This window comes from Anneissia japonica, unplaced genomic scaffold, assembly GCF_011630105.1.
Source record: "Anneissia japonica isolate Jap-2015-1 unplaced genomic scaffold, ASM1163010v1 scaffold49901_len3099_cov181, whole genome shotgun sequence".
Classification (NCBI taxonomy): domain Eukaryota; kingdom Metazoa; phylum Echinodermata; class Crinoidea; order Comatulida; family Comatulidae; genus Anneissia; species Anneissia japonica.
The window spans coordinates 1-3,099 of record NW_022710471.1 but is presented as its reverse complement, the minus strand read 5'-3'; the positions used below and the strand labels follow the sequence as shown (position 1 = coordinate 3,099).

At 31.4% G+C, this 3,099-nt stretch overlaps 1 protein-coding gene across 1 annotated transcript; it reads right to left on the bottom strand.

Moving 5' to 3' along the window:
* Positions 1–414: 414 nt before the first annotated feature.
* On the bottom strand, positions 415–3,092 carry LOC117106989 (2-aminoethylphosphonate--pyruvate transaminase-like). The gene is made up of 3 exons (XM_033248508.1): positions 3,078–3,092; positions 2,105–2,265; positions 415–1,692 (listed from the first exon to the last, which is right to left on the bottom strand). The coding sequence occupies exons 2-3, from the start codon at positions 2,229–2,231 to the stop codon at positions 1,517–1,519; spliced, it is 303 nt and encodes a 100-aa protein (XP_033104399.1). The 5' UTR covers positions 2,232–2,265; positions 3,078–3,092; the 3' UTR covers positions 415–1,516.
* Between the last annotated feature and the right edge of the window lie 7 nt (positions 3,093–3,099).

Sequence of the window (3,099 nt, the reverse complement as noted above, 5' to 3'; positions counted from 1 at the left end):
CATCCCACTGAAACAGTTCAAAGCAAAAAAATCACGCAAGTAGATAAAAATCACCTATCACCTTATTTTGCGGGCATCAATCCCCTCCCCATTTCAAGACTCCTAAATACACCACTGGTTGTATCACATCATTGTCATATTTTTATTTAGCTCGCATTTAAAAACAAAACTTGCACTATATTTACTAAAATATTTACACTGTGGTTGAGTTTTTAACTACTTATACTAGCACACTACTAACACAAAACGCGACTTTTAACTAATTGTTTATACCACTTTTGAATTGATAATGGTATGCATACATCTGGACATATCAGCTGACCATTGCACACCTAAAATAGACCAAATTTTACACTGTAATTAAGTATTATATCCGGCCACGATTCAACTGCTTAATAATTTTATTTATGTTTATTAAGTTTTAATCTTGTCCATTTCTAACTACTGTATAAGAAACACTGTATATATTTGCCTATAAAACAACATTCAGCTTTCATTAATGTTTCGATTCGAGGAAGTTTTTCCGCATGCCTTTGTATAATTATTATGGCATGTATTATATGTCTACTGGTTGTAAAAAGAAATTGGGTTTTGGTGAGTAGTATCACAGCTAGTTTTTGGATGAAGCAAAGCTTTGCCAATATGCCTAAATAAGGTAGGAAGAACCATGCTTTGCCTATGTAATGGAATACAACTACCCCCTCAACATATAATTGATAGTAGTATAACTTCGGATAGTCTTTTGGTTGAAATGTTCATTTCTGACATAACAATTTCTTTGCTTCTCCACAGGATAAAATAACATTCTTATCTATATACTTTAAACACTTTTCATCACACATATTTGCATTGGTATATTGCTGTCTAATTTGTATATATAATATGCAATAAAAATATATTTCTAACTTTTTTAAAGATTTATTATCCAATGTGGTACCTAAGTATATATTTTTGCATTGTTATTGTCTAGTGTTGTAACTATAGTACATTCATTGTGCATTGTTATAAGGCGTAGGTAGATATAGTGGAAGAAGTGGGGCAGGGAGTACGGTTTGTCACTAAATTTTCAAATTTCATTGCATATATTGAAATTAGCATTACTCACTTTTCTATTCTGAAAATACTGTGCCTCCCACCCCCGTTTGAAAATTTCTGGATCCGCACCTGTTATTGCTAAGTTAAAACATTGTTTGCATAGAATGCTTTGGTATTCTCAGTGTAGGTTTTGCAGACTACATTCACACATAACGATTTGACCAGCAACCATATTTTACTGCTAATATATTAAAATAAACCTATTAACTTTCCTATCTACTGAAGGACCAGTAAAATGACTAACACAGCTAAAAGATAATACTGGAATTAAAATGGCTATCAAGTTCATAATAAATTTTGAGATGTTGCTAAAATTACTTTACTTTTAAGTAAATAATTAAAGTTTAAAGTCTATGCTATAAATGGTTATTATAACGACTAGGCATGCTAGCAAATAAAATTAATTTCTATGAATGTCCATTCAAGCGACAACCTGACACCCTACTGACGACCCTAGGGGGAGTGGTATACCCATCTCTTCGCAAACAACTTCAATGCAGTCCAGTAAGTGGCACATATCCTCCGGGAACAGATGGCCGATGTTGCCGATACGAAAACAATCCTTCTTTGTCAGCTTGCCAGGATAAATAACTTGACCTGAATAAAAAAAAAAACAGTTATTGCTGAGGATGCTTAAGTTCATTTCTCATTTTTGAACCTCCACAGATCCCATTAATAAGTTAACTTTATAGACATACAGTACAAAGGCAAGTATGAAGGCTTTCAAAAACCTTGTACAAAATTAAATCTCTCCACTATGGTAATACATACAGTAGTAGGGCTAGATGGTCAGAAAAAAGATACACAAGCTCTTTTCATACAAGCTCAAATATTTTCATCTGGTTTCTGGATGTATGAACATAAAAAATTCTTGTAAACCAATAATACAGTACTGTACATATATTATTGGTTTACTTACAAGAACTTTTCATGTTTATTATAGTTTCATAAATTAGCAAAGCCCCTATCATCCCACCCTAAAGTCCTAGATTTGACCACGTCTATTCACCTTTTTCATTTAGTCGATGGTAAAATTCTTGGAAGTTGAAATTTGGATGTTGTGGGTAATGGAAGGATGAGATGATGTTGCTTTTGTCCTGTGAGCTCAGTAGCTCATCAAAGCCCTTCATGTGCATTCCTTCAGAAATAATCTGGTTATTCTTGGCATATCTAAAGAAAAAACACAATAACAGTAACACAGACTTGACAGAAATTACACAATCATCATCATTACCCTTGCACAGACACTTAACTTAATTTCAAAGACATTTATTTACTTCCATAAAACAAACACATACTGCACATATACAATACAATATGATTTAAAATAATAACTATAATAAAAATAATCTATGGAAGAAAGCATGATCCTGAGAAGATATAAATAATAAGTCAATACAAACATAAACAAAAATAAAAAATAAAAAAATAAATGGCAAAATAAGTAAGTAAACAAAAAGGGAAATAAATAAACAAACAAAAAACCAAATAAATAAATGAATGAATAAATAAATAAATAAATAAACACCTGAAGTTCATGTTAACACAGAACATATTGAATTATGACCGAGGATAATTAATATAATAGTTTGACATTATACGTAGTTTTTCTTTTTCTTTTTAATGTTCTTAAAGAAATAGCATTTAGAATTTGGGGAGGGAGATTGTTGATCATTGTAGGGAGATTGTTGATCATTGTAGGGAGATTGTTGATCATTGTAGGGCTGAGTATCTAATATTATGCTGGTACTGTACTTTTTTTTACTGTACTGTTTTTTTTTTTTCAATATGTCTCTTTCAAATGAAATTTGCTCACTTGTTTGGTCCTTACAAGTCAGTAATTTAAAAATCATGTTCAGGGTTCTTTAGGTAATAAAATAAAAATGATTTTTTGTTTATATACCTTGTCCTTGAAACTACCTGAAGGACCTACAGGTACAAAATATTTTAACATAAAATAAACCACTATAAGTATTACCAACCTCTGGGCCCTACATTCTACAC